We start from the raw sequence: 26701 nt of genomic DNA on the forward strand, positions 1-26701 counted from the left end.
ACGGACCAGCAGCTTCGTTGATGAACGGGGCACCTCCAGCGATGGATGGGGAAAACTCCGGGATTCAGAGGAATCATGCCGCTTTCTTTGAAGAGGGGGAAGGAGCAACCCATTGACAGCTGCCCCACGTGACAGGTACCGGCAGTTCCCGACCGCCTGCCAGGCACGGGCATGAATGCTAACGGCTAATGAATGCATGTTCCCCCGGCAGAAAACCATGACAAGTACGGGGTACGGAGTACTCCGTAAATTGAACTGAATAGGCGGGATTCATCTTACATATTAATTTCTCTTGAGCGGCATCTCACGACCAGGATCCCCGCGTCATTGGGAAGCCCCAACCAACGAACCAAGGCCAGTTGCCAACCCCGCGAGCCCTATGCCCTAAAGACGCCCGGGCGTCATGCGCCGCGCGACGTCACGGAGCATGAGACGCGCCGTTCCAGGCAAGTCCATCCTCTCTCCGCTGCGCTTGTCGCCGCTTGTCGTCGGCTGCCGTGACGAATAGGATCAGCTGTCCGGGCGCTGTGGGACAGTCATCCAGGACGGTCTACTTCCTTATCGATTAACTACATCTTCCCCCTTGCGGGCCTGTCGGACTCCGGTGGAACAAATACGGGGTTTGTTCCTTCGCGCCAAACAATTGAATTGCTAGACCTAGCCGTGGGCTCCTTCGTCGGATCTCTTTCACTCGATCTTCTTTCTCACCACCGTGTCCAGTTCCCTCCACCCCGCAGGAAGAACCACCCCCTGCCTGGTAGACATCATCATGATCGCTGCTGATACCTCCTACTTTAACGGCACCGAGCTGCCCCAGGGCGACTCGCCAGACCTGGTGCTGGTCCCCGCCACCCCAAGGGAGAGGATTGAATCCATTCGACTGAACAGCAAAGCATGGAAGGGCCGTCTGGACCTTGACACGTACATCACACGAGAGAATCACCTGCTGCAACAACCGCTGACCAAGGATGGCCTGACCTGCTGGATCTTGGTCGATCGCAGAGAGCCGGAAGAGCACAGAACCATCCTGAGTTCTTGCGAAACATACAAGAAAAAAGCCATACTGGCGTATGCTGGCAAAGCCGAGGACGTATCCACTCATGGCGTTGGAAGTGTGTATTGCCGCCCCGACTTCAGAGGCAAAGGATACGCCAAGAGAATGATGCAGGAGTTGATCAACAAGATCGAGACCTGGAAGATGGAAACCGAGACCAGGAAGTGTTGTCTGTTCACCATCTTATTTTCTGACATCGGAAAAGATTTCTATGCCCAATTCGGCTGGCAGCCGTTCACATCGTCTCACTTTGCACTGTCGCCACTGTCCGAAGAAGAATATGCCTCTGCAAATGCCAGGGCCAGCTTGCCAAAGGCACGAACATTGAGCCCGGAGGACGTCCGCAAAATCATGTGTAACGAGACGGTTTTGCAAAAGGAGCGTGAGCTGTTGAGAGAGGCCTCCGAGCAGTCATCCGTCCCGAAGATCGCTATTGCGCCCAACTTCGAGCACTTCGAATGGCACTGGGCGAGGGAAGAATTTTATGCCGAGAGATTCTACTCCGACCAAGAAGTACCTCGCGCGAAGGGTGCCGGGGAGGACAGCGCAGGGGTGTACTGTGCCTGGAACAGAAATTTTGGTGAGACGCCTGAGGAAAACACCCTATACATCCTGCGGTGGGTGTACGATGAGCCGACCTCGCCAGAACAGGCCGAGAAAATCGTGAGAGCCATGGCAGCAGTCCTGCGCCGGGCTCAACTCGAGGCACATAGGTGGAACATGGCAACGATTGAGTTTTGGAACCCAACCCCGCTGCTGGAGAAGGCGGTTGCTGTGCTGCATCCCAACGCCGAGCTTGTCCACCGGCAGAAGAGCAGCATTGCATGTCTGAGATGGACAGGTTCCGAACACGGCATGGGCGCGAACGTGGATTGGCATTTGAACGAGAAATATGCCTGGTGCTGAGGTTGACCGGCTAACTGATACATTTCCTCTAGAATTAGAGCCTCAGCGCTTCTGTCGCTTTTGATTTTTGAACAGCTCGTGCCAGTTTCGTGTCTTCTTCGCCGTGGTAGAAGCACTAGCATCTGTTGAGAGATTTTTCTTCAATTTTTGTCGATCATCGTCGTTGACAAAGCAGATAGTCGTTGGATCGGGAAATCTATGCTTGTCCTCCTGTACACCCGCACTGTTAGTCAAAGACATATGGAGACCAATTCAGATCCACATACCGTAAGCTTCGAGAGCGCAACCTCCTCCCTCCAGCCCTCGGGCAAATGGTCCTTCCAAGCATTCAGGAACTCGCTCCGTCCAAGTGCGGCATTTGCCGTGGGTGCCACAGCCTCCAGATACGTCTCGCCAACCCACCGCACGCACCCCTCCTTATCAATACTTGCCCCTACCCAGCCGATAAGAATCAGCCCAGCCCAGGAAACCCACAGATCCTCAGGAATTAGGAAACTTACACTTCATCTCCCCCTCCATCAACAAACCCCCATCACTATCACCGGCCTCACAGACCCTTCTTACAACCGCCTCAAACAGCTCCCTCGGCCACTCCCCCTCCCCATTCTCATCAAGTACCGACCTCCACACATCACGCACCAGGAACTGCTTCCCCAGATCAATGCCCTGTAGTACAGAGCCCTCCACCGCCCGCTTCCACACCCCAATTTTCACCTTCGCCGTCGGCACCCAACCACGCCCCGTATCAGGTAACACAAACGCGCAAACCTCCCTCCAGGCCCTCCCGCATTGCATCCGGGACACTGGAACATCAGCAAATACCCCCTCGATAATCTTCCTCCGATCTGTCGATTCCGACAACCTCCCTTGCTCAGTGTTCCCATCAGAAAGGGAATCATATCTCCCCAACAACCCCTCGAGAACGGGGATGATATTAAATCCCTCCTGCGGGGTATGCAATTCCAGCGTGGACCCACACTTCGCGATCGTAGTCATTGTTTCGGAGAGGTTCATGTCGGCGAGGACTGGGTCCTCTGTGGTGGTGGGGCCGCCGACGACGGCGAGATTGCCGCGTTGGATGCCATCGTCGCTGGGGCGGAGGATGTGAAGGGAATTGGAGGATTGGACTTGGCGGATGCGGTAGGTTTGAGTTGGGGTGCAGAGGTTGATGTATTCGCGGGTGGTGTCGGTGGGAGGGTCAGTGGGGTTAGATTCTTGGGAAGAGGGAGTGGGGGATTTGATTTCGAGGCTGTGGTTTGGGTTGATTAGTATTATGTAACTTAAGAGGTAGGACATTGGTTCTGGATGTTCGTACGTGGGAGGATTGTCCGAGGAAAGGAGCTCTGCGAGATCCGCTGGGAGTTCAAGTAACCGGAAGGCCTGTTGGGGGGCCGTGTGGGTGAACAGGATGCTTTGGGCGGATTGAGTGGACATTGTGGTTTTGTGGCTCCGAGGAAGGATCGGAAGACCGATTGGAAGACTGGAAGTTGGTCAGGAGGTCCCCTTCCAGGAGGTGTGTGTCAGATGTGTGAAGAGCATTCCGAACGGAGGGTCTCGACGCGGTACGCGTGCTTTTTCGAGATTACTGATAGCCGCACGGGCCACAGCTTAATCTGCACACAACACTTGCGATTGTACAAGGTGAATCTGCTGGAAGAGAATTACATGAGTCAGCTTGTCGTTTTCAGTAAAATTCATTGGTCTATGCTGTACAAATTAAGAGATATCATCTCAGCCATAACAAAGATCAACAAGAGTATGTGTATCTTGTATGATCATACAATCAAGAAGGGGGAAGAAGCAAAGGAAAGCCAAGTGTAGACCCAAACACCATTTACACAATACAAGAGGCCACCTAGAAACAGTAATTTCAGTCACAGAGAAGTCACCCTGTGGCCAGCACAGAGGTCGGACTGGTCAGTAGAGCAAGGAGCTGACCTCGTGGTTCCTGGGAGCAAACCATGCTGACCAGATCCTTATGACTCGTTTCGACTGTTGCTGGACCTGGAAGCTCGGGGCAACGTTGCCTTATTGCCTGGCTTGGTTTCTGTCTTGTGTCAGCCCTTCCAGTGCATTGTCGGCACCCCCTTGCTCTTTGGCAGCGGGTTGGGCTACAGGGCCTTCTTCGCTGCCTTTGGTACTATCGACATCCGGCGATGCTGTCGAATCACTGCTGTCTTTCCCCTGCCCTTCCTCTTGGATTGCATCTTCGACGAATGCATTGTCAATGTCCCACTGCGTCTTGGCATCCTGGAACAGAGTCTGAACACGTTCGGCACGCTCAGCCTGTTCTTGTTCTTCCCTCTCACGTTCCTGTCGCTCCTGCTCCATCTCCTCCATATGCCGGAGGTCATCTACACTCGGCTCGTAGAGATGCCAAATTGTGTAGTGTGGAAGGCCAATGACCGAAAATCCCATACGCCTCGCCATCTGTCAAGCGTTAGCATTGTGCACCTGTAAATGCAAGCGAAACCGATCTACCTTTCCAAATCCTTCCGTCTCGGCATGCTTCTCGAAACTGAAGGCCGGGAAATGAACTCCCGCGCGGAAGACTCGGGCCTTGGCCAGGATACTAACACCCCCCACTCCATCGAGCTCCATCTCCATATCGGGGTCTCCATATGGATCACGAAGATAAGCAAGATGAGGCCGCCATGTGGCATACTCAGCATAGCCCTCCACAATAACCGCATCCTCGTCCAATGTTTCGGCGAGGGCCAGTGCGGTTTCTGACTCCTGCCACGAGTTTAGATCGTACGGCTGTTCGCCTCCTAGCCAATCTGGCAGGGGTCGCCAAACATCTAGTTCAAGGATTAGACGACAATCAAAAAGGCGCACGGGAGTAGGTACTCACTCGGTACAATCACATCCTTATCATGCCTCATGAGATCCTCCAAAATGGTCTGTGGGGCGGTCAAAACATCTGCATCTCTCCAGTAAACCCAGCTATGAGTCGGGCGGAGAGTGGCGCTAAGCAGCCAATTCCGGGCCTGGGCCATCAGCTTTCTGCGACTGGCCTGAGCAGCAAATCCATGTCTGCTCTCCACATCCTGCGTCACCTTCTGACCGAAGTCCTTCTGAATGACCGAGATCTCGCCGAACGACATACTCGGATCCGGGTCGTTTTGTAGTTCATCCAGCATCTCCGACAGCATCTCCATCGTATCATCTTTAGAATCCGAAACCAAGAAAGCCAAATCTATCAGGTTATGGGGATAGGTAAGGTTGCGGAGATGCGAAAAGAACATTGGCAAATGGGACGAAGCGTCCCTGAGAGGTGTACACATGAGCACTCGCTCTCCCTGTTCCCATCCACTCCCAGTCCCCTGCATTTTTGACAAGTCATAGTGTCGGACGGTTTCTAGTTGTAGGTCTTCGACGGATGAGACGATTCCGAGGGAGACTGCGGGGAGGAAGAAGGCTCGAAATGACGGGAAGATGAGGACGAGAAGGAGCGTTGAGGCGGCGGCAATGAGACACAATCGTTGGAGGAGTTGTCTGCGACGTCGCAAAGCCGGTTGTGGGCGCGGCTGGAAGCTAGCGGTCCAATGTCAGCACGGAACACCCTGTGGTGCAGCTAGTTTGAAGATATAGATGCCAGATTGCCGGTTTGCCGACAGCAACCTCCGTTCATGTGAAGAAGGTGATGGTATGCGATGATCAGCAACAGGGACCGCTTACCGGTGGGGGGAGATGGAAAAGGTGTTGTTGCTGCCCTTCCCGCGAGGGTAGGCAGCATAGCCATTCGAGAAGGCGTGGTGCCTGTTCATCTCTCCTACAACAACAGCATGTAGCTAGGAAACGGGTCCCGAAGCAAAGAACCTCCCGGGCTCCTAGATCCCGGAGAGATGGCCACCGGCTTCAAGATTCCCACCTGGAATGCGCTTACGAAAGGAAAAATAACAGCCGGGGGTCGGGGGGCGAGGCAGAATGGCCGATAGACGGTCGCAGATCCAGGGGATTATAAGAGAGGTACCGGAAGGGATTCAAGAGGCCGAACGAGCGTGAGAATTGAAGGGCGATGATCTGACGGGAACATTGATTGCGTCGACTGGACGTAGGCTCAAGGCGGCGGCGAGCAACGACGACCGCCCAGGAGAGAGACACGACCAGAACCAGAATCCAGGCCAGAACCGCCTTCCCGCGCCCTGAGCCGTTTCCGGCACCATTGCCCTCTCCGTTTGCAGCCATGCAACCTCCCTCTTCCACCCATCTTTCCCCTCTCCACGTTTCTATTGCTCGACCGGTTGCTGCGGTTATCCATCTTGATTGGTGGCTTCTTCATCCTGTACAGTTCATTTTCTAATTACAGCAAAGTGCATTCCCCTAACCCAAAGAACTCCTTATCTGCCGACCCAAGTTTGAAGGAAGAGATAAAGTAACGCCTTGAATATGCTCGAAAATGCTCGATAATTTTTGGCATGCAGAGAAACAGAAAGAAGAGAAACCCCCGAGCGTTTTATGTGTCCCGATCAACGAGCAGTCAGCCGTGATACCCGGGACTGAGGTGATCCCATGCCCTTGACGCCTATCTCGACCTGTCGCATAATTTTTTGCAGCAACCCATCCATGCGTGGCACATCCCGCAACGCCGGAATGACGGATCCGGCCTCGTATTCGCTGTCCAAGATATAATATCGTTCCCTCCCCCAGTTCTCCACCGTCTCCTTTTGGAATGCGACTCTCGCAATGACTTTGGCTGGAACGCTAGCCTTGTTTATCGCACTCTTGGAGAATACCCGCAGGAATGGTCGGAGTCCAGACCGGGTTTGGTGTGCCATTCGGACCGATAACGGGGCTGTGGTGGTTTGGTGACTCTCTCCGGTTAGACCGCCGGGGTCCATGGTGTATACATTGAGCGCAATGTTGCCCGTCTACCAGTTCGGCCTCGGTTAGTGGGGGCGCATTGCGGACAGGGTATCAAGGACTACTCACGAGTACCAGACTCCGACGCAGGGCATACATCGCGGCGCTCATTAAAAGCTTGCTACTTCCGAACCGACTGGTCGCTTCCTTGGTGCTCATTGGTGTCCCTGGCGGCTGGACTGCACTCTCCGGGCCGTCTTTGTCAAAATAATCCAGGGATCCCTTGGACATGGCGGAACAACCAACGTTGATCACCCGCGCACCACCGTTCGGTGTACCGTCGCCTGCGCGGAAAGCCTCGAGCAGGCTCACGGTCAACAGGAACGGGGCGATGCAGTTGGTCTGATAGACGGGATCGTACCCATCTCGTGTGACTTGATCGGCAACGTATGACGAAATGGCGGCGGAGTTGATCAACAGGATGACGGGAGGGATCTCTTTACTTCGAACTCGCTCGACGGTGTACTGAGAAAAGCTCACGATGGAGTTGAAGCAGGCCAGGTCCGCCTTGACCACCTCGACGGACCGGGGACCGACGAGGCGAATCCTGTCCGTGACATCCTTTACACTATCGGATCTGATATCGCGGGCCACCAGCAGCAAGTGAACGAACGGCTGTGCTTTGGCGATAGCGACGGCTATCTCGGACCCGAGTAACCCATTTCCACCCGTGATAATTGCGGTACCGACCAGTGGAGTCCCCATGGGAGCGTGGACAAGCGAAAACCAAGAATAGACGTTAACGGTAAGGGGGGTAATAAGAGTTGTCAGTGTAGAACCACCAGACTCAGCGTAACATAGTTAAATGGACACTAGAGAAAAAAAAAATCAAGAAAGACAAGAACACAAGAGCGGCACCCAAAGAAGTTTAAAAATAATGGAGAGCCCAGTCCAGTCCAATCCAGGTCCAGTCGAGTCCAGTCCAGTCAAGTCGGCTTCCTTCTAAGCGATCGACAAACAGGGTTCATTAGATAAATCCGATCAGAACATTTTGCCGTCGGGAGTCTCCCGCAAGGCGAACCCACAGCTTCACCCGAATAATTATAGATATGCAGTAATAATAATAATCCTAGCCTCCTTGAAAGTAAGTACAACTACCAATAACAGGCGTAGATTTGCCTGTCTGCGCGGCTCCTCAGCTTGCTGACAACTTGTGCAATTGAAAAGGAAAAAATAATAATATGAAGAAATTTAAATCAATAAAATAAGAACTGTGTAAAGAGGCGGAAGAAAAAAAAACGTAAAATGGCGAGATCAATCCCGAACCAAGGAAATTGAGGATCGAGGGCGCCGCCGGGAGCCGAAGGTAAATCGAGTCAGTCGGGGGGAACCACACCGGACCAGGTACTGAAACCGTGGGTGGGTACAAGAAAACTAGTAACTTGAGGACTGAGTACTAAGTACTAAGTAGAGGTGAGGGATCCACTCGGAGGAAAAGTAGAAAGGGGAGATGCGGGACATTGAGACTTGGTATACATACTAAGAGGTTATTAATAGATGTGCAGATGGGGAGTGGCTATGGCGTCAGTGGTGAAGGAGGTAAAAGTAAGTAGTAAGTGATTGACTGACTGCACTGAGCGTGAGAGGTGTAACGAACGACTATGGAGTACCTGAGGACTTATAAAGAAGTTGGGTTAGGTTAGGTTCTTTACTTATATTTGGGAAATGATCAGGCCACAATTATAATTATGATCTAATTCCCTATAATTGTAACGGTACTTTCTGGAGGTATGAGACTTTGCCAGGATCTTTCTTATTTAGTTACTTTCTTGTGTACTTAATTTAGTAAAGCAGGCGAGACATACATACAGACACATCGTACAGGTACATTCCCCCCCGCCTCTTCATGCAGTAGTGAATTTCTCCCATGTCATCATTACTCTTACTTATTGAGTAATTGATTCCATACAACTCCCACCGAATAGCCACCTACTCGACGCTTATTCTCCGATACCTTCCATCCACTACAGGAATATCAACAACAAGCACGGTTCGAATCCAAAGAGCGACCGACCCTGGAGACAACCCCCACGGACAGGAAAAAAGAAATAAATGATATCTGAAGTCATCGGTTCATATTGTCATGGGCCTGTGGGTTCGGCTGGTTTCACGGAGTACCCGGACTCTGGACACTACAGTAGTGGCAGTGTTAGTATACATCGGAATGTAAGTAGGTGAATTGAAAGTTGGAACAGTGGCGTCTGGTAGTCTGGCAATCGCGCGATCGAACGCATGTTCTTCTGCAGCCACAGGGGGACTAGTATATTCATTGCCCACTAATTGGGAGATGACCGGGGTGGGAGATTGGGATTGGGACCGGGGGTGTACGGTGCGCGTGATGTGTGTTGCGTTATCTCCGAGTGATGGGTTTAGGATCTCGGAGGTAAATCGAGGAATTTAATACTGGCGGGGGAGCATGGAGTACTGTGGGAGGTATTCTATGAGTCTGTAGTATCTAAAGGTGGTTGTGGTGGTGGGTGTATCAGGTACGGGATCCTTCGTGGTTAGCATGACATTAATGACTAAACAGCATATGGGACCTCAGTGCACTTCTCGTTGGGTAAGACTACTAGCCATTGACATGAATGCAATGACGCATAATACTAGCCGCGGAATCCGGTGGATCCAGGTGTCATCGGGGACGGCGTCTTGGCCGCTGAGGCATCCGTGGTGGAAGTCGAGGGGATGGTGATACGAGATGACCCCGCCGCCGCTCCGATGGACTGGACACTGCTGTCGTGGTTGTACTCGCCACCCCAACTGCTGCTGGAAGAGATAGCGGTATGTTGCCTCGTATTCACTTCACACGTGTTGACGTCGGAGGGTGACATTTACATACGGTAGAACTTAGCTGACACTGACAGGCAACCCGGGCGGGCTTTACATCCTCCTCCGCGCGGACACCCCCGTCTATCGCAACCGAATGATCTTGGCATTGCTGACCGGCTTGGTCTCTTGGTCGCTCCTTCCACCCCCCGGGCATACGGGAATGCCCGGCCGCAAACACGCATGGGAGTCATGTATAACACGGGACAATGCAAGCAACGATACATATCTCATTTCGGCCCAAGGTTGTGCAACCTACAGCCGCAGCTGATCATGTCGTACTGTCCGGCCCTCGGCCTCGGACTTCAAGCTGATATCGACTAGGATTTTGACCTGCTTATCCCTCCCGCCGATCAAAGCCTTGATACCCTTGTCAACGATGTCTTCCATGCGGATCTTGTTGGTGATCAGGGGTCGGGGGTTCAGTTGTCCTGCAGATGAGTTGACACAGTCAGCACATGGCAAGGTGTGGTAAGCAGAGCCTCGGTTGGCATTGACATACCCGACCAGATGGCTTCGATGACCGCTTCGAAATCTCCGTCCTCGTATATCACCGCGCCAACCACATGTTTTTCTCGCAGAACCACGTCCAGCGCATCAATCACCGGTTTCTCCCCATACAAAGACACGATTGTCACTGTACCTCGTGCTCGGATTCCTTTCACAGCGGTATCAAGTCCAGCCTGCGCAGCAGAACACTCAAAGGCCACGTCTGCGCCGGCATCGCCGGTCATCGCACGCACTGCAGCCACAATATCCTCCGTCTGAGGATCCAGGACATGCGTAGCACCCAAAATGCTGGCAAGTTCTCTCCGCTCCGGCGAAGTCTCCACAACGACAACGGACTCCATACCACGAGCTTTGAGAACCAGAAGCACAGCAAGCCCAATAGGCCCGGCTCCAACCACCAGCGCCGTACGAGCATCCTGCGTCGAGCAGCGATTGACCACATGCCATGCCACGGTTAACGGCTCAACAAGCGCTACACAATCAGCAACACTAACACTTCATATACAGTAAGCAGAGATAACTCACCCCCCAGATCCAACGGGAACCCTTCGGGCAGCTGAATAGCCTGTTCCTCCTTGACAACGACATAATCCGATAATCCTCCAGCACTGCCTGAGTCCATGCACCTCATTATATTAGCCATACACAAGAAGGAAACCAGAGATAGAGAGCTCACCACTAAAGCCCACAAACCCCAGATTCCTACAACAATTCACCCATCCCCTCAGACAAGCCGCACAGCCCCCGTCAAACAAATCTGGCTTTACAGCCACCTGATCCCCAACCTTCGCTCTCGTCACTCCCTTTCCAATCTCCACGATCGTACCACTAAACTCATGACCCAGTGTCACGGGCATTTGTTGCCTTGTGATAGGATGTGGTGTGCACGGGACAGTAGCAGGTCCATGGAGATATTCGTGGATGTCTTCGGGCCAGGTGAGTATATCGCTTATAACATTGAAATAATCTGAATAGATAGACAAACATACCACTGCCACAAATACCCACAAAAGCCGGTCGAATCTGCCACCGTCGGCGACAAAAAACCCCCCATCAGTCGTGAATAACTCTTAAGACTAAAAGATGTACCTTGACCTCCTCCACCTCACACACCGGCTCCTCCACCTCTTCAACTCGAATATCCCTCGGACCGTGGTATCGGACTGCTCTCATAGTGAACACCAACACCAACACCAATCACTATCACAATCAGGATTACGATCACGATCACAGTCACAATAAGTCAACTTATCATATACCCACCCGTCCAATCAACAATTCTAGAAAAGTCGGAATAGTCCCAATTATAGATTGATAATATACCCAGTAGCTGTAGCTGAGTGAATGGGTAAGATACAAACCCAACTAATATATTGTAAGTATGATTCTGGCGAAGGGCAATAAAAGCTGGAAGAAGAAGAGGTGGATTTGGAAGAGTGAGGCTGACCAGAAGGAAGTATGTAAGGAAGTACGAATAGATGGAAATAAGTAAGCACGGTTTGGAAGTTGGCGGGGGGTTGAGGCGCTGGTTTGGTTTGGGTCCGTATTCGCGGGGGATCTACGTATGGTTTGTTTTTGGTTTGTTTTTGGTTTGTTTTTGGTTTGTCTTTCTTTTCTTATCTGGTTGGTTAGGTGGGAGGGGTGCGAGCGGTATAAGTTACTACTTATTATGGATGGGCAGGAAGAGGGGCGGTGTTGGTAACGATGAGGGGTGGAGTTAGGATGGGGATTGACTATATTAAGATGTTTTTAGGTCATGGATAATGGGTTTGGGCAGGTAATAATGTATCATGGATGAAAATGGGGGGAACTATTGGTCGGTTTGGTTATGGTCTGGTTGGAGTTGCGGCTGAAATGCCGTCAGGCTTGATATCATGATAAGAAAAGAAACATCAAAAGAAATTCCTCGTTTCTCGTCTAATCCGCAATGGCGCTATCAATCATATGACCTATTTACGTTCTGGGTACTCCGTAAAGCTCACTTCCCATTGATTTTGTTTTCGTCTTCTGTTCCATTATTCCGTTATGTTACCTGCATCAATCCCTTACCGGACAGTCGCTCCCTTCAGGCTCTTGACAGTGCAAATACCGCCAGACAGGGTCTTCAACTTGCCCAGAGAAGGCTTACCCTCCTGGCCCTGAACGGCCGGGACGGCACTCATCTCGAACGCAACCTCCAGGTCGTCGGTGGTGGTGAAGCCGGGCTGGTAGGTCTCCCAGACCTTCTTCTTAGGGTTGAGCACCTTCTCGGGCTCGCCCTCGGTCCAGCCATCGAAGCAGATGCGCTCACCGGCCGGGGCGTCGGCAGGAGGGGAAACGAGCTCGACGGGTCCAGCGTGCGAGTCCTCACCCTCGGCCACACGAGGAGAGGCGGCCAAGACCATGGCGCAGGACTTGATACCACGCATGGTGACCGGCTTCAGGTTGCAGACGGCAACGATCTTACGGCCCTGCATCTCCCCCAGGGGAACCAGCCCGTTCAGACCAGAGCACACAGTGCGGACAGTCTTGCCAGTGGCCTCGTCCAGAGAGGTGTTCTCGGAACCAGGGGCATCACCGCAGTCGATGGTCGAGACGTAGAGGGAGTCGGCGTTGGGGTGGTTGATGGCACGGAGAATGTGGCCGACACGGAGGTCGATGACGGAGGGAGACGGAGGCGCAGCAGGAGCAGGGGCAGCCTTGGCCGGCTTCTCCTTCTTTTCCTTCTTCTCCTTCTTGGGCTTGCCCTCGGGCTTAGCGGCCGCAGCAGCAGCGTCCTTGGCCTCGCCCTTCTTGGCCGCAGCCTCGGGCTTACCCTGTCCGACGACAAGGGGCTTGCCAGCATCGGGGGTCTGGCCAGCAGCAGCAGCCTTCTCCTTCTTCTTGCGCTCCTTCTCCTCCTTGGGGTCGACGGGCTTGGGCACGAAGCGCACGTCGTTCACGTCGATGCTGACCTTCTCCTCCTCGGGGATCTGCAGGGCGAAGAGGCGGCTGTTCTGCACGAGGTCGACGTGACGCACGACGTGGTGGTAGCCCTGCTCACCGGTGCGCTCCTCCGGGGTCCATTTCTCAACGAGGGGAGCGACCAGGGCGTACACGGCAATATCGGCCACGGAGGGCTTCGCACCGAGCAGGGTTGTGCGGGTGGTCAGGTGGGTGTTGACCTGGGAGAGGATGGTGGAAACAACGGGCTTGTCATCCTTGGTGAGGGCGGTCTGCAGACCGGAGATCGTGGCGAGCCATTGCTTGATGTCGGCCTCTTCCGCGACGGAAAAGCTGGTCTGCGGAAAGATTTTGGGGGTGGCCGTCTGGAGGTCGGGCTCCGTGGCGTCGGGGGAGACGGCGTTAGGGTAGGAGCGGTAGAGGAGGGAAAGGAGCGAGGACTCGGGGGCGGAGTTGATGGCCATTTTTGCGAATGGGCGAACGGCAGGTAGGAAAAGGGACGAGGTGGTGGACGAGAGAAGAGGGGCAGGATTGAATCCCAACTGGCAGCGTTCAGTCAGAGGACGAGCGAACCGCGGGGTTCTGCTGGCGACCCGCAGAAGCGCCCCCGTTGGCTTGAGGCGCGTCACCTTGTCGCGGCTACCAAGATCCCTGGCGAGAGGGATCTGATTTCTTTTTTTTTCTTGGAAAAGTGAATTAAATTAGATGGGGTTTACAAGATGGATGGCAACGCTAAGATGCAATTGAGCTCTTCGACTCTGCACGCGGCTACAAACATTTTTTCTTTTCCCTTTTTTTTTTCCTCCCTTCCTGGCTGATCGCCGACTGCCCAAAACGTTTTAGGGCTGCCGGCTGACTCAGCACGGCGAATTTCTCTGGCGACCAACACCGATCTAAGTACTACGAGTTACAATGCTTTCATTAGACTCCAAATATAGCCTTCCTTACGGAGGCAGATTATTCTTGCTTGGATAAATGTTTCGACTACAGCCACATGACCCCGCCTTGACTCGCAGACCCAAGGCAATCCGGTGCACGTGCACATCCATCGGGATGTAGTCCTAACTTCAGAAGATATTATTACATGCAGGTGAAATTACATGAGAAAAGATCACTTGGGAGCGGCAACACCAAGGGAGGGGCCGCGCATGTCGAAGACAACAAAGAAGGCCTTCAGGAAAATGTCGCCCAGGATCTGCAGCGAGGTTCCGCCGTTGGATTGGATGCCGCCATAACACACTAATCGGGAATCAGTCAACGCACATTCTGTATCGGATTGGGGTCACAGATGAGAACTTACAGGCCTGTCCGGTGGTAGTGTTGGTACCAACCTTTGAGAAGTTGATCAGGTTGCCGGGAACAGTGGCCAGGCTGGACGAGCCGATGGCAATCGAGAAACTCGGGAGAGTGGTGTTGCAGGGATAGATGTAACCACCGACACTGTCCACGTAGGTCGAGTTGGGGACTTCCGCATAGTAGGCAGTAACAATGTCCTCGTTCAGCAGCATAAGGGAAGTGCCAGTGTCCGCGATCGAAGTGTTCACTTTGTCAATTGACTTCAAGTCTCCGTCAGCAACACGGTATTGAGGAGTTGAGAACTGCCAGTATCCGTTCGAGGAGTCCACGCTGACATTGGCAATGCTGCCCTGGTACTTGCTGCTGTCGATCACACCGAACTCGTACTCACCCACTCCGTCGCTCTTGAGGGAGGCAGTCATGACAGGCACGTCCAAGCTGGGCGCGACATTGGCGAAGAACGTGTTTTGCGCCTCAGGCTGAATGGTGTTTATGGAAGAAAAGCCCATGCCGACCAGACCGTTGGAGTTTGTGTCCTCGATGAACGACTCAGATACTTCGGTGGGAATACCAAACGCCTGGTCCTTGACAACTGCACCGCCAATGTTGACAGTATCCTTTCCGACGGGGCCAGCGGCGTACGAGGAGTCGCCATACGAGACGTTGAAGCTGTATCCGTCCATTTCCTGGAATGTCGAGGAGTTCGAGGGGTTGTATTCCGTATGGCCTGGCAGGGTCTTATTGAGTCGCGTATCCAGCACCCAGCTGCAGAACAATGTTATTAGGATGTCAAAGAAACGATGCATGTTATTATGGAGACTCACAAGTCCGACGAGCCCGTGTCAAAAGTCATGACGACCTTCTGGCCACCGATGATAACAGGCGATACAAATTCGGCATCGTCCTCCACCGAAGTAGCACTGACTGCGCCAGTCTGGTCAGGCTCCGAGACGTCATCGGCCGCAACAGCAGTGTGCGTGGTGGTAATAGGCTCGAAGTCTACCAGGTCGATGCCGAGGTTACTGGGAACAATGCCATACTTCCTGTATGCTTTGCGGAGAGCCGAGGGGCCATGCAGAGCACCGGTTCCACGACGAACTCGTTCCACCTTGAAGGACCGTGCCTTGTGCTGCGCTCCCGGACCATGTGGTAAAGAAAGAACGCCGTAGCTGAAAAAAAGAGCGAAAAAGAGAGACTGGAGGAGCTGCATGATGCTCACTCCTTAGTAAATTTGGCGGGCTGACTGTAAAAGAAGGATAGGGCCCAACGAGTTTCAGAAACAAAAAGATTGAGAAGAAAGTATTAAGTATTTGGAGAAGACTTCCTTTCCAGAAGGAATGGGCTTATAAAGGGGGGGAGCAGTATGGGGGCCGAGTCCTGACTTAGCCTGCTATACTCTGATACGAGGCAGAGGAATAAACTGACGGAGCAACGAGCAGATCAAGAGAGCAGCGATCAGCCCAACAAAGCCAGCAATCGGACGAAAAGAATGAAAGAACTATGACTTAATTGTCTAGAAGGGGGAAAGGGGGGGGGGGGGGGGGGGGGAAGAAAGGTAGTCTATAAAAGCTCAGGTGAAAGGAAAAGTTTGGAAACGCATCCAAGCTCGAGCGACTTAGTACTAGGTAGTAGTAGTAGGACTATAATAATCCGCCCAAGACACCAAGACTTACTCGCATGGTCCACCCAGCACGGAGGGGTGGCATTGTTCCAACTAGCTGGAGCATTTTGCTCAAAGGTGGAATCGTCAGCCAATCGAGGCTATCCAAGCCCATTCGCCCGGACTGATGGGGGGAAGCCATCTCATTTGCCTGACACGGCGGGGGGCGGGCTGCTGGATCTTCGTCTGCATTGCGGAAGAAGACTCCATCCCAGTCTGGCCCTGAGCCTCTGGTGAATGGGAGCGCATGGGCGTGAAGCCTTGACAGCCGCGGCGGCGACTGCGTGGACTTGACAGCGAACGGGGCGAGTCCCTGAGTGGCTCCCCCTGAAACCGCTAACCGCCCGGCCCCGGCACCGCCGGCCAATCACCACGCCGCCATCATGAAACACCAGCGTGCCTCAAAGTCCCATGGATGGATAAGTCGGTTCCAACTTTGGGCGCGGCTTCTTCACTTGCCTTGCCAGTGAGCCTGTGAGCCAGTAGGCACTCGGTTTTAATCAGGCAGCACGTAACACACGATACTCATCCTCCTCGGCATGTCAATGGGCGCAGGCACTGGTTGCCGGCACTTCCATCGCACCCGTACCTCGAGCGATGTATGGACAGCTGGAGTCTTACTCAGCCCTGAAGCCGCGTAGGCAGCTGAGTTTTAGTGTTCATGGTCCCAGGAACCTCAAGAATTGGACGAATGATTTTCTGGCTTGCGTCAACTCTCAGTTGGAAATTCTGCATGTGGCGGATTTGCGCAGTGTTCCTACGCAATAACAGAACCTGGCGGATCGGCTAGTCCGGACAACGTTCAACTACGGGGACTATCTACCCTTTCGGTTTGACTTCGGGGTCCCGTCGCGGATCTCAATCAGTTAATCAGCGGATTTCCTCTCTTCAAACAGAGCCAAGCAAACGGTGAGATGAAAAAGGTCGACTGTGGCCGGGCGGGGGTCGGATTAAATATGCCAAGGGGGGGCAGGCCCAAAAACAAACTTGGCGGAGGCACGGCACTTCTTGCGCCAAGCAGTCGTTCTTGACTTGCAGGCTTGCAGCCCTCCCCAGGCGCATTCATGATATCGACCCAGATCGACAGCAACCAGGCCTAAACTTGATCTAGGGCTTAGTGAGCACTAACAATATAAAGGTCGGTATTTGCCAGGAACACGCCAACTGCTTTGTCCACGAGTTCTTTTCCGTGCAGCCCCCAAACTATAGCTCGCCCCCAAGGGTATAGTTGAAGTCTAAGAAGAACGTCTGGGGCCACGAAAAATGGCACGGGGGGTGGAATGAGGAGGTCGAGCGAAAACAAAAGTTGAAAAAAATTTGGTATCTAGATGACTCTAAGCCCAAACGCCTGGCACACCCATGAGAAACCCTTGGCTTGCTATCCCAATGCTCAACGCCGTCAAGTACAAGGTCAAAGAAAAGAGAGATATAAATCACTTTGCCACATCCTCTGGCAGCACGTCGTTGGGATCCTCGCCGATCATCTGAACAACAGACCGTACAACTTGCTTGATCGCTTTCGATGCTGGGCTGTCCGGGTAGTGATCCACAAAGCTCTCTCCATAGTCACATGCCATTCCCACCCTCGGGTCAAGAGGCACTGCGCCTAGGAAAGGAATGCCCATCTTCTTGGCGAGTCGCTTCCCACCGCCCGTTGTAGCCCGGAAGATTTGGGTCTTCGTGTTGCACGATTGGCACACGAAGCCTGACATGTTCTCGACTAATCCCAAGATTCGAATCCCTGCCTTGCGGCAGAAGTCAATCTCCTTCCGAACATCGAGCAATGAGACCTCCTGCGGGGTAGTGACAACGACAGCGCCATCCACTCCGGATTCTTTGAGGAGCGAGTTGACGGAGAGGTGCTCGTCCGACGTCCCTGGGGGCGTGTCAATGACCAGGTAATCCATCTCGCCCCAGTCTACATCCTTCAAAAATTGTTTGATGAGCCCATTCTTCTTCGGGCCCCTCCAAATGACTGCATCATCCCGGTTGGGTAGCATAAATTGCACGCTCATCGCGGCAAGGTTATCCGTAACCCACACCGGACTCCAGCCTGCATTGCTCACATGGATCGTCTCCGCCTCGACGCCCATCATTTTTGGTATTGACGGCCCGCAAATGTCCGTATCCATAACGCCCACAGTTGATTCGGGGTTTGCGGCGAATGCGTGGGAAAGTAGTGAGGTGAAAGTCGATTTGCCGACACCGCCTTTTCCGGAAAGTACTAGGATTTTGTGTCGGATTTGCGAAAGTCGTTCGGTGATGATGGGGATATCGGGATCGGGGCCCTTGGGGGCAGATGCACAGATGGATTGGTTAGGACAACCAGCGCAGGCGTCCCCTTTGCCTGCTTGTTCAGACTCGGGTCCAGGACAGTGTTCTTCCCACTAGTTAATAAACTACATGCGATATCCCCATTCCAAGCTAGACATACCTGGCTCGGGGGCAACTAAATTCGGTGCCATTTTCGATGACGCCTCGAAGGCAGCCGTTGGCTCCTCGAGCGACGGTGCCATCTTGATCTTTGACCTCTGTTTTGCCCTTCTGATCTAAAATGACCTACCAAAGCACAGCAGTAGTCGATAATCAGGTTCAAGAAAGATATCGCTGTGTATAATGGGAAGCAATTAGACTCAAGAGAAAAGTGGCGGAGGAGGGACTGCGGGCGGATGCTTGATAATCAACCCGTGACACTTATCGGGATGACAAACCCTCCGGTGGCGATTGGCGCGCGGGGGTTTCGATCGCAGCGGTGTCGGAGGCGCGATCTCTGATAAGATCAATGTAATCCATGCCAGGAACAAGGCCCGAAGCAAACAAACCTCTGCATGCTTTTTAGGGAATTGACTTCCGCAGTGCCATATCTTTCCGCTGCATTAATGGGACAGGACACTTCAGTTTTATTTTAGAGATCCCGACAGCCATATGACCCATTACTAGCAATTCATTTGATCACAGTTGACTTTACAATACGCACAAGTCCCGACCATATGATCTTTCTCCCCAAATGCCGTTGAACAAGGTCATATGAGGCTCCTATAAATCAGGCCAGTCAGTCTAACCCAGTTCTTTACGACAGATAAATCGAAAATTGAAGCTGTATATTCAAAAGCTCCGACGAAGCCTTCTCAAGGAGGGGGATCTATTCAACGGCAGGTGGGATGCCAACCAAGCAGGTCAACGGAGGGGCAACCGTATCTCAATATATTGTAGGAGGGGTAACGCGGATAATTTATGCAATGTCAGAACTTTAAAGAGTCACAGCATCCACAAGTTGGTGTCGCAGTGATATCATACCGTTCATGAAACAAGGACCGAGTGTTCGGTTATGGCTAGGAACTTCATAGAATCCCGATTGCCTTCATGAAGAATGTGTGGGTAAATAGCTCTGCTACCAGACTCAATTACGCGCATGAATTAAATATCCCTGCAAGCCAGAATGTCCTCATACCTACGGACGACATGGAAGCACCTTGCTTAGGCATGTCAATCAATTCCCCTCCTTGGATAGCTAGGAAACTGCAGTACCTCATATTCTCCTGAGAGGAGGGGCCAATGCTTGTTTTGAAGGGTGTGTTGGATCCATAGGGAGTGCTCGTTGTAGGCATGCGCTATCAGGTACAGATTTAGGTGCATCTACCATCGTAGTCGAATTTCATATCGCAGCATTCACGGCATCCTATTACAAATAATTCAATCAACCTGTGGGTGAGGATCAAGCGCGGTCACCGCCAGTAAAAATCACATTCAAATTTCAATGTGCAGATGAGTTGTCCGGGGAAGCTTCCGAATGATAGGAGTGAGGGGGGTGCATCGTTTCGACCAAAAGCTTTGTGAATCACACTTGAGGGCAGCAGATGCAGGCAGAAATAGGTAATGCGATATTTTAGCTATCTCTGGTGGGCGAGGCTATCCTCTACCAAGGCCCGGAGTCCGGTAGTTCCCACCGACCCAATATACGATGGATGGGTGGGAAGGTCGTCGGACCCTGGACGTTGGGGATCCCTCTGTTCCGTCCAGTTCCAGCCAATTCTTCCCAGGAAAGCGTCATGGTTGGCGTCAGTAGGTCACTGTCAGTCTGTCCGGGACTACGGGACTCTTTCCCCAGGCAGCGCACGGGGGTTCCACTCGCTAGCCGACAGTGGACACGGGGGGAGGAGAGGTCGCTACTACTGTTTCACTAGCTCTCCCCCAACGCTTTGTAGAATAAATATGTGGATGGTCTTCCGACTCTGCTGCTGGCGGCTTTACTTAAACTCCCTCAACCAAGTTGTTGTGTGCTGTTCCCTTGTTCGACAACAACTATCTCGCGTGAATCCCCCAATGCGGCTTGGTGACTCAGATCGAAGGAGCACGGACCAATCATAGTTGCCTGGCCCTTTAAATACAGCCCGCGTCCTGCGTCTCTGTCACATGCTTCTGCTTCTGCTGTGCGCTCTTGTCACTCTTCCCTCTTAACCCTCTCACTCAGAAGGCATTATGGATCGGGGCCTCTCAACAGGCACTCACCTTGGGGATGACGGGCTTCGCGAGAGGATTCCAACCCTTCAGTCCCAGTCATCCCTCGGCACTGGGGCACTCACTGCTGCTGGCGAGGTCGAAGCCAAGGACAGTGCAAACAAAGACAAGAAAACCTTTGGCCGGACCCCTGACGGTACAGGTAGGGATTGTCCCGGATTATACTTCGAGCCCGGTTGATAGTTGCATGTCCATGCCATCGGTTGACAATGGCGTACCTTATCTTCCTAGTGGCGGAATTATTCGGCTAACTTGCATGATTGTCTCAGTGTTCACGGTGCCCCAAACCCATGACATGGTCTCTCAACTCCTGTCGCCCTCGGAACCTAAAAATTTGTCGGACCTCATAGTTCTGGCGATCTTGGGAGCACACATCCTTCTGCTGTGGTGGCTCCCAGTAGGTGCTAAAATACCAGTGTTTGCAGCCATCTATCTCTTCTGGCGTGCAGCTTACAATGCTGGAATAGGATGGCTTCTTCACAACCAGTCTCATCACAAGACTTTGGTCCGCTGGGCGGAGAAGACCAGGATCTTTGTGAACCCGTCTACCAACGAGAACCCACACCCTCACTTGTATAAACTGCTCAAGCGGGAACTGGAGACTAAAATTCCTACAGACTACTCATTTGAAGAAGCCCCGATTGAGTACAACACCTGGCTGGTCTTTAGACGTCTGGTGGATCTGATCTTGATGTGTGACTTCACATCATATTGTCTCTTTGCTATAGCATGTAGCCACCATCCTCTGGGTGAGAGCATGCTGATGACGATATTGCGTTGGTCGGCCGGCATTGTGCTGGTCCTGTTCAACCTTTGGGTCAAACTAGACGCACACCGCGTGGTCAAAGACTATGCTTGGTACTGGGGAGACTTTTTCTACCTCATCGACCAAGAGTTGACGTTCGATGGCGTCTTCGAAATGGCCCCCACCCCATGTATTCGGTCGGGTACGCCGGATACTACGGTATCTCTTTGATGGCAGCCAGTTACAAGGTGCTATTCATCTCCATAATCGCCCATGCAGCTCAATTCGCCTTTCTGGTGCTTGTCGAAAACCCGCATATCGACAAGACGTACAATCCTCCTCCACCGCGGAAGCGTATGACGGAACAAGAATCTGTATCTGCATCATCTCAAACCACCGAGCCCTCCAATGCGCCAGCATCGGTCGATGATCAACTGCCCCAAGCGACAATGTACCCAAGCAACCCTCCTCCATCGGTCCACGACTTGCTGGGATTCAACAACTTGGATTTGTATCGCACGACAGATACTTCCTCGGTGTTGGTCCAGTTCCTCGTATTCGCACTCACTGTGCTGACACCCTCGACGCCACGATACCAGTTCCTGTTCGTGGCCAATGCTACAATCTGGAGACTTTGGTTTTCGATCGGTATCGGCTATCTTCTGAACGAGCAATCCAACTGTAAAGCGTGGACCCGGCATTTCCTTAAGTATGGCGAGACTCCGAGCGAGGCATGGAACCAGTGGAAAGGCACCTATCACCTAAGCATGATTATGTGCTACGCTAGTTTCATCGCTGCTGTATGGAAAATGTACACCTTCCCCGCCGACTGGGGCTACGGTCTGGTTTTGCTCCGCCATGTTCTGGGTGCCGGGCTCATCAGCCTGCAGATCTGGACCTCGGCCAGCATCTACGAGTCGCTCGGGGAGTTCGGCTGGTTCTATGGGGACTTTTTCTTCGACGGGGCTCATAAATTAACGTACAACGGGATCTATCGCTTCCTGAACAACCCCGAACGAGTGCTGGGTCTGGCTGGCGTCTGGGGCGCTGTCTTGATCACAAGTAGTGGGGCAGTTACGTATCTGGCCCTTCTAAGTCACATTCTTAGCCTGGCTTTCATTCAATTCGTCGAACGTCCTCACATGCAGAAGCTCTATGGCCGCAGCCTGCGACAGGATGCGGGGCTGGTCAAGAGCCTGAAGCGAACTCTGCCTCCGACTCTCCGACAGCTTCACGGAAGCGTCGACAAGATCTTCGATGACTCTTTCGAGTTTATCGAGGATCTTATCGATACCGCACGCCCAAGACTGGCTTCTGGCGTTAACACATTTGTCAAAGATACAACTGCACTATTCCAGAAGTACCCCGCTCGTGTAACCATCTCCCGAATTGACGAGGACCTTGCTGGATTTGATTCACGGGATTATACTCTGGAAATTGAGGGCACTGATTCATCATCATCTCTCGATGAGTGCGACAAGAGCAGCGGCAGAGAAGGTGCCAATGCCCGCGTGCCTCTCGACAGACGAGGTGACTTGAAGAACCTGGTGTTCGAGTACGGGTCCCCAATCAAGGTCAAATGGACAGCACCTCTCAATCACTCCAAGAAGGACTGGATTAGCCTGTACCGCGTTACTGATAACACTTCTCGGGAGGTCTCGCGTGTCTCTTCTCAAGCCAGATGGGTCGCAGTGAACGAGGGAATCTACGACAATCTAACCTGCGAGAAGGGCATCATGAGTAGTGATGTTGTGGCTAAGAATGAGGAGAATCGCGATGTCGCTACCGGCGAAGTCATTTTCTCTGGGGATAAGCTCTTCTGGACTCAGGGTGTCTTCGAATTCCGCTATCACCATAACGGCAAGCATAATGTCATGGCAATTTCGAGGCCTTTTGAGATCCGTATCCGCCGGTTCGATGAGGAATCATTCGAAGACAACCAAATGTCTGTCGAAAAGAGCCTGCTCCCTGTTGTCCGCAACTGCTTCGACTGCGACCCTGAAATTGCCCCGGAAACAGTCGAAGAGCAATTCGGAAGCCTGGTAGAACGAGACGGGAAGTTCGCTAAAAGAGTCGTCTTCGCCGTGCATCAGATGTAAGGCTCCTTCGGACCGTACAATCACCTAGAGATATACTAAGCTGCAATCATAGGTTCGGTATTGAATTCGCTCCCGAAGTTGTCCGAGCTGATGGGACCGTTCGGAACCTGGCTTGGAGAATATGTAATGCGAAGAGAGTTCTCGTGAGTAGCTTCGCTTGTTTTCCCTTCTCGAACATACAACCTAACAAGATATATTTACAATAGGCTCCTTACAGCATGACTAGAGATGGTGCTACAACGCCCACCGAGAGAAACGAGGAGAAGGTAGAGGCATAATGGTTTCTATTGACAGGGGGGAGGATGAAAGATACTTGCGGGCTTTCATGTTTATTTGTTTCGCGGCTCGACCCCTAATGACTGGGAATGCATTCTGTTTTGTCGCAGCTGCGTGGTGACTCGGAAAGGTGAAAATAAAATGGGTAGAGAAATGAAATTCACGGTCTTCAGGTGTACATAGCCTTTATAGTACATATCCCATTTCTGTTTCCCTAGTGCTTAGGTTCTACAGGGAATACACGGGGGTTAATTATCCGAATGCAGCAGATATTGAATTCAGATCGAAATATGAAAATTACTACAAAACTAGCTATGAAGAAGATTGGTGAACAACCCAAAAAGGTAAACTCTGCAGGCAGACATAGTCAGCTCACGCTCCACCCAACTAAACGTGGTTACGATGCAAAGGCAGACAGCAACTCTACTCCCTCCAGAGAAGAATATAGAGAAGTGTAAAGTAGAACTCAGCCAAGCCGGTAAATTCATCCCTTCCCCTGCCAATTCCGATCCCCCAACACGCCATCCAAAACGAACGGCGAGCCGGGAAAAAGGCCCTGACACAAGTCAAGCACAGCAAACGAAGCAACGACGACAATGCGGAACAACAACAATATAGCCTACCCCTTCCCAAACTCCACAACCTTCCTCCCTTGAACTGCCTGCCGATCATCCCCGAAGAGATGATGGTGAGCAGTAAGGTCCAGTATAAGGGAGATGGAAAAAGTAGATCATTGTGCTCATGTGCAAAACCTTGTTGAATGATTAAAGGCTCGAGGGGCGGTTCTCCAGAGGAGATCATTGAATGGATTGACTTGTTGTCATCATTGTCGGTGTGTGATGTGGCTGTGGTGTAATTGAAAGTTGTAAGCATACCTTTTGGGATCGTTGGGTGATGTGACTTGGGTGTGATTGTTTACAGTGCTAGATGGGGTCTTGAGAGCTGTCAGTAAATTGTGGACTGAAAGCAATGAATAAATAATTGGTGAGGTATCCAATTGGATCAGAAAGTTTTGGTAAGGTATTTTGTTTTCTTCAAGGTTTTTGCAGAAGCAGAACTGAAAAAAAATTTGTCTCATCATAGAGATGTTCCGGTTGGGGAACGAAAGAGGAATTGGATTGGGAAAGAGAGAGCGTACCGATTAGTAATTTACGATGGTGTATGAAGAGTGTTCGGAAGTTATTATCCTGCGACTTAAAACATTGTCAATACAATCATACAATCATGAGAATGAGTGGACACAAGGCAATGTGAGGGGTTATAATCAGATGGTGATGCATGTATGTTCAGGCCCATTTATTTGTCGCCAGAACTGAAAGATTTTTGGATCTTGCTCATCATAATGGTAAGGATATAAAGAACTGGGGGTAACTCACGTTATAGTCGTTAGTATCAAGTTGATGTCGATTGAAATCATCAAAAGCCAGTCCCAACATAAAAGACGTGTGGCATTATTGTGTGGTGCGGAAGAAGAAAAGGAAAAGAGAAAGCCGAAGCGAAGCAGAAAAAGGAAGAAAAAGCAGGAGAGGAAAAACGCCGGGCCGTTGGGCGGTGCTCCACGCAGCCCGCGCTGCAAACCGTGCAAACCACCCTCAAAATTGTAGATGGCCGTTTCTGGACGTCGCCAGCAGCTTCATTTGCCCATCCCAATTTCTTGACGCTTATCCTCGTCTCGCTTCCTCGATCGCTTGTCGCGCTGGTTAGAGGATGCCAAGTCATGTGTAATGACTGACAGACGAAGAATCAATGGGCCGCCTAGCGGCACGAGGCCGGCCGTTTTCGCCTCGTCTCTAAAGTCCGCCTCAAGCATTTCCACTGCCAGACCTCGCCGTCAAAGGCAGCCCGATGAGTTGCGCAAAATCTGTAAGAGTCATCACTATAGCTTGGTGCGATGAACCCTGCAGCTAATCTATCTCCGTCGCAGTCCTGAAAACCGGTCTCATTCCTTCGGCTTCCGGTTCCGCCTATCTGGAATACGAACCCTCCGCCTCTCTTGCTGCTGCTCGCTCATCCCCCCAATCCCTCATCCCGCCCTCCTCGGCTTTGAAGCTTGCTTGCACAGTCCATGGCCCGAAGCCCCTTCCGCGCTCGGCTAGCTTCTCCCCCAATATCGTTCTCACCACGCACGTCAAATATGCGCCGTTTGCTGCCCGCCAAAGAAAAGGACATATCCGCGATGCTAGCGAACGGGACCTGGGTGTGCATCTAGAGACAGCCCTCAGAGGCGTTATTGTCGCCGAGCGCTGGCCCAAGAGTGGTCTGGACATCACCATCACTATCCTGGAAGCAGAAGATGATCGCTGGTGGGGTGACGCCCCCGATTCACATGATGCCCCTTGGGGAATGATGAATGTGCTGGCTGGATGTATCACTGCTGCATCTGCAGCTATTGCCGATGCTCGTATCGACTGTCTAGACCTTGTGGCAGGAGGTGTGGCCGCCATAGTCTCCGATGAGACAGAAGAGGGCGAGCCATCCACCCCGAAGCTCATGCTCGATACCGACCCAGCCGAGCACAAGTCTATCCTCTCCGCCTGTGTGGTCGCGTACATGCCTTCTCGGGACGAAATTACAGAACTCTGGCTAAAGGGCGACCACTCCAAGGCATCTTTAGGCACCACTGATCAGAACCTAAGCCATGAATCTCTCATAGATGGGGCAGTGAATGCAGCTCGGGGGGCTCATACGGTTCTCGCGGAGGCTGTGAAAGAGTCTGCTGTGAGATTTGCTGGCTTACCAACTGGCGGAGACACACTGTAATGGGTTCAGAACTGTGCTAACGTGGCGTTGATTAATACCATATATCCTTCCATTTTTAGCACCAAATGCAATACGCTCCCAGCGTGCCCTAGTTACACTTCCCCTGTTCACCCCTGTACTAATTCTATCATCCGCAACTTGTTATAAATCACCATTTATGGCTATCTGGCGTGAGTGATGTTATGTTCCAGTGATTGATTCACTGGAAGAAGCAGGATTCCCTCTCTCCTTGTGTTATAATCTCGCACTTGCCCTGTACCTCT

The 26701-nt window shown here is 52.2% G+C and overlaps 10 protein-coding genes across 10 annotated transcripts; 3 read left to right on the forward strand and 7 right to left on the reverse strand.

The window, feature by feature from the left end:
• Nucleotides 1–769: 769 nt before the first annotated feature.
• BO94DRAFT_476020 (uncharacterized protein) lies at nt 770–1960 on the forward strand (the record flags this gene model as incomplete). Its single annotated transcript, XM_025608591.1, has 1 exon — nt 770–1960. The coding sequence occupies one exon, from the start codon at nt 770–772 to the stop codon at nt 1958–1960; it is 1191 nt and encodes a 396-aa protein (XP_025463170.1).
• Nucleotides 1961–2002: 42 nt separating this feature from the next.
• BO94DRAFT_560197 (putative sister chromatid cohesion protein Dcc1) lies at nt 2003–3394 on the reverse strand (the record flags this gene model as incomplete). Its single annotated transcript, XM_025614129.1, has 3 exons — nt 2003–2170; nt 2227–2393; nt 2461–3394. 3 exons carry the CDS (start codon nt 3392–3394, stop codon nt 2003–2005), a joined length of 1269 nt encoding a protein of 422 aa, XP_025463171.1.
• A 594-nt stretch (nt 3395–3988) lies between these two features.
• BO94DRAFT_560198 (Anp1-domain-containing protein) lies at nt 3989–7531 on the reverse strand (the record flags this gene model as incomplete). The annotated part of the gene is made up of 5 exons (XM_025614130.1): nt 3989–4390; nt 4442–4761; nt 4815–5497; nt 6524–6834; nt 6896–7531. 5 exons carry the CDS (start codon nt 7529–7531, stop codon nt 3989–3991), a joined length of 2352 nt encoding a protein of 783 aa, XP_025463172.1.
• A 2376-nt stretch (nt 7532–9907) lies between these two features.
• BO94DRAFT_589800 (2,3-butanediol dehydrogenase) lies at nt 9908–11335 on the reverse strand (the record flags this gene model as incomplete). The annotated part of the gene is made up of 6 exons (XM_025615967.1): nt 9908–10083; nt 10155–10634; nt 10688–10774; nt 10839–11087; nt 11152–11185; nt 11252–11335. The coding sequence occupies 6 exons, from the start codon at nt 11333–11335 to the stop codon at nt 9908–9910; spliced, it is 1110 nt and encodes a 369-aa protein (XP_025463173.1).
• A 599-nt stretch (nt 11336–11934) lies between these two features.
• BO94DRAFT_539345 (putative cofactor for methionyl- and glutamyl-tRNA synthetases) lies at nt 11935–13841 on the reverse strand. The gene has a single exon (XM_025612687.1). It carries the CDS (start codon nt 13546–13548, stop codon nt 12208–12210), a length of 1341 nt encoding a protein of 446 aa, XP_025463174.1. The 5' UTR covers nt 13549–13841; the 3' UTR covers nt 11935–12207.
• Nucleotides 13842–14012: 171 nt separating this feature from the next.
• Nucleotides 14013–15907, reverse strand: BO94DRAFT_501404 (pepsin-like aspartic protease). Its single transcript, XM_025609431.1, has 3 exons — nt 15205–15907; nt 14385–15145; nt 14013–14323 (listed from the first exon to the last, which is right to left on the reverse strand). Exons 1-3 carry the CDS (start codon nt 15588–15590, stop codon nt 14196–14198), a joined length of 1275 nt encoding a protein of 424 aa, XP_025463175.1. The 5' UTR covers nt 15591–15907; the 3' UTR covers nt 14013–14195.
• Nucleotides 15908–17287: 1380 nt separating this feature from the next.
• Nucleotides 17288–19043, reverse strand: nbp35 (Fe-S cluster-binding ATPase). The gene is made up of 3 exons (XM_025606447.1): nt 18739–19043; nt 18475–18651; nt 17288–18420 (listed from the first exon to the last, which is right to left on the reverse strand). Exons 2-3 carry the CDS (start codon nt 18554–18556, stop codon nt 17474–17476), a joined length of 1029 nt encoding a protein of 342 aa, XP_025463176.1. The 5' UTR covers nt 18557–18651; nt 18739–19043; the 3' UTR covers nt 17288–17473.
• A 1252-nt stretch (nt 19044–20295) lies between these two features.
• BO94DRAFT_539349 (phosphatidylethanolamine N-methyltransferase) lies at nt 20296–23945 on the forward strand. The gene is made up of 4 exons (XM_025612688.1): nt 20296–21493; nt 21541–23398; nt 23455–23545; nt 23609–23945. Exons 1-4 carry the CDS (start codon nt 20557–20559, stop codon nt 23678–23680), a joined length of 2958 nt encoding a protein of 985 aa, XP_025463177.1. The 5' UTR covers nt 20296–20556; the 3' UTR covers nt 23681–23945.
• On the reverse strand, nt 23892–24692 carry BO94DRAFT_253767 (uncharacterized protein). Its single transcript, XM_025606448.1, has one exon. The coding sequence runs from the start codon at nt 24549–24551 to the stop codon at nt 24102–24104; it is 450 nt and encodes a 149-aa protein (XP_025463178.1). The 5' UTR covers nt 24552–24692; the 3' UTR covers nt 23892–24101.
• Nucleotides 24693–25402: 710 nt separating this feature from the next.
• On the forward strand, nt 25403–26438 carry BO94DRAFT_589805 (3' exoribonuclease family protein; the record flags this gene model as incomplete). The annotated part of the gene is made up of 2 exons (XM_025615968.1): nt 25403–25541; nt 25603–26438. 2 exons carry the CDS (start codon nt 25403–25405, stop codon nt 26436–26438), a joined length of 975 nt encoding a protein of 324 aa, XP_025463179.1.
• Nucleotides 26439–26701: the final 263 nt, after the last annotated feature.

This window comes from Aspergillus sclerotioniger, assembly GCF_003184525.1.
Source record: "Aspergillus sclerotioniger CBS 115572 chromosome Unknown BO94scaffold_34, whole genome shotgun sequence".
NCBI lineage: Eukaryota > Fungi > Ascomycota > Eurotiomycetes > Eurotiales > Aspergillaceae > Aspergillus > Aspergillus sclerotioniger.

Bases quoted from the DNA above. Each gene is read 5' to 3' on its own strand.
- BO94DRAFT_501404 (XM_025609431.1), bottom strand. From the start codon at position 15,590: ATGCAGCTCCTCCAGTCTCTCTTTTTCGCTCTTTTTTTCAGCTACGGC. The intron at 15,146-15,204 runs GTGAGTCTCCAT...ATTGTTCTGCAG, and splicing joins GACACGGGCTCGTCGGACTT to CTGGGTGCTGGATACGCGAC. The intron at 14,324-14,384 runs GTAAGTTCTCAT...ATTCCCGATTAG, and splicing joins CACTACCACCGGACAGGCCT to TGTGTTATGGCGGCATCCAA.
- BO94DRAFT_539345 (XM_025612687.1), bottom strand. From the start codon at position 13,548: ATGGCCATCAACTCCGCCCCCGAGTCCTCGCTCCTTTCCCTCCTCTAC.
- BO94DRAFT_253767 (XM_025606448.1), bottom strand. From the start codon at position 24,551: ATGCTTACAACTTTCAATTACACCACAGCCACATCACACACCGACAAT.
- nbp35 (XM_025606447.1), bottom strand. From the start codon at position 18,556: ATGGCACCGTCGCTCGAGGAGCCAACGGCTGCCTTCGAGGCGTCATCG. The intron at 18,421-18,474 runs GTATGTCTAGCT...ACTAGTGGGAAG, and splicing joins TTTAGTTGCCCCCGAGCCAG to AACACTGTCCTGGACCCGAG.
- BO94DRAFT_539349 (XM_025612688.1), top strand. From the start codon at position 20,557: ATGACGGGCTTCGCGAGAGGATTCCAACCCTTCAGTCCCAGTCATCCC. The intron at 23,399-23,454 runs GTAAGGCTCCTT...CTGCAATCATAG, and splicing joins GTCTTCGCCGTGCATCAGAT to GTTCGGTATTGAATTCGCTC. The intron at 23,546-23,608 runs GTGAGTAGCTTC...TATTTACAATAG, and splicing joins GTAATGCGAAGAGAGTTCTC to GCTCCTTACAGCATGACTAG.